Genomic DNA, 2088 nt, shown 5'->3' on the forward strand with positions numbered 1-2088 from the left:
GCATCAGTAAATCACGTTTTCAGAGGCTTGTTGATCATTATAATAATCATGGTGTTTCTGTGCGGATGCATGGAAACAGCCGGAGGCTACCACACAACACACTACCAAACGCCGTCGTCGAAGATGTTAAAAACTTTCTGAGCAACTTCGCTGACGAAAATGCTGTTCTGCTTCCAGGAAGAATCCCTGGTTTTAAAGTTGAGGACATTCGGCTTCTCTCATCGAGTGACACTAAAATGCATGTATGGAACGCGTTTACGAGAATTTGTAAAGAGTCAACCAAGCAAGCTGTCAGCTATACGAAATTTATCAACCTGTGGAAGCAATTTCATCCAAACCTAGTCGTGGCTAAGCCTATGACCGACCTATGCTTCACTTGTCAGCAGAACACTTCTAAATTACTTCGAGCGGCTAATCTTCCGGAGGAAGAAAAGAGCGAGTGCGTTCAAACACAACAAGCGCATCTAAAATCCGTCCAGGAAGAAAGAGAGCTCTATAGAAACGTTTGCGAAGAAGCAACACGTAATTTCAAAGCATTGGAGAACACAATAGACACTGATGAGTGTCATGAAGCGTGCTCGGTGACAACTTCAATGCACTACTCCTTTGACTTCGCTCAACAAGTTCACATCCCGAGTAACCCGATGCAACCTGGTCCCATCTACTTTAAAACACCCCGGAAGTGTTCCATTTTTGGAATCATGTGTGAGGCTATCCCTCGGCAGGTGAACTACCTAATTGATGAAGCTAATGACGTAGGAAAGGGAGCAAATACAACAATAAGTTTCGTGCATCATTTCTTCGAATATCACGGACTCGGAGAAACGTCTGTTCACCTCCATGCCGACAATTGTTCCGGCCAAAATAAGAACAACTTTTTTATTTGGTACTTAGCGTGGAGGACAATCCTTCAACTGCATTTGTCTGTAAGATACTCATTTCTGATCGCTGGGCACACGAAGTTCGGTCCGGATCGATGTTTCGGAATGATCAAGAGATCTTACAAACTAACCTATATTTCGTCACTTTATGAATTTGCAAACATGGTCGAATCATCAACAACAGGTGTCAACAAAGCGCAGCTGGTTGGAACACACGATGGAACAGTTATCGTGCCGGTTTATGACTGGGCTTCTTTCCTCGAACGGTTCTTCAAAAGGTTACCGAATATCAAAAGTTACCACCACTTTCGATTCTCCAAAGACGAGCCTGGTAAAGTTTATGTTAAACACAGCAGCTCCTCTCCTGAAGAATCTTTAATGCTGTTAAAGAATCGAACCGTCCTTCCCCCAGCCTCACAGCTTCCAGCCAAAATAAATCCTACAGGGCTGAGCCAAGAACGCAAGCAGTATTTTTATCGAGAAATCCGACAGTTTTGCAAGCCTGGAACAGAGGATCTGGTTGCACCAGCTCCATGAACGTATTAATGTCAAAAGAACTAAAAAATATTGTTTAGAAACCCAAGAATTATTGTTGTTTAGCCACTTCAAAATTTGGGTCCTAATATTTTGCAATTTAATTCCTCAGTTTTGGCTCTAAGTACGATATGCCGCATATAAATTATTGGAATATACACGTGGAACCCAGCAGTTTCGTTCCAGTTCAGTTAGATAACCCCAGATCCCAAATCTGCTAAGCCGCCTGATTTCACGTATATTCTTCAAGGTACGGACGGTGACTCGCGAGGAGCGACTTCATACGCCCTTTCACAAGATGGACTTCAGGTTAAACACAAGTTTTTTGGTTATGGAAAAGTCGCGAATATCAATCTATGCGAAAATCAATAACATCGAGAAAATAATAAAACGATGCGTTTACATATCTTCTACTTTTCAAATGCCGCATATAAATTATTGGAACAAACACGCGGAACCCAGCAGTTCAGTTCCAGTTCAGTTACATAACCCCAGATCCCAAATCTGCTAAGCCGCCTGATTTCACGTATATTCTTCAAGGTACGGCCGGTGACTCGCGAGGAGCGAGTTCATACGCCCTTTCACAAGATGGACCTCAGGTTAAACACAAGTTCTTTGATTATGGAAAAGTCGCGAATATCAATCTATGCGAAAATCCATAACATCAAGAAAA

At 42.5% G+C, this 2088-nt stretch overlaps 1 protein-coding gene across 1 annotated transcript; it reads left to right on the top strand.

Moving 5' to 3' along the window:
- The first annotated feature begins 236 nt into the window (after positions 1 to 236).
- Positions 237 to 1418, top strand: LOC138044543 (uncharacterized). Its single transcript, XM_068891026.1, has one exon. The coding sequence runs from the start codon at positions 237 to 239 to the stop codon at positions 1416 to 1418; it is 1182 nt and encodes a 393-aa protein (XP_068747127.1).
- The last annotated feature ends 670 nt before the right edge of the window (positions 1419 to 2088 follow it).

The sequence above is a fragment of the Montipora capricornis genome, chromosome 4, assembly GCF_036669925.1.
Source record: "Montipora capricornis isolate CH-2021 chromosome 4, ASM3666992v2, whole genome shotgun sequence".
NCBI lineage: Eukaryota > Metazoa > Cnidaria > Anthozoa > Scleractinia > Acroporidae > Montipora > Montipora capricornis.

Coding starts and splice junctions, on each gene's coding strand:
- LOC138044543 (XM_068891026.1), top strand. CDS start 237: ATGCATGTATGGAACGCGTTTACGAGAATTTGTAAAGAGTCAACCAAG.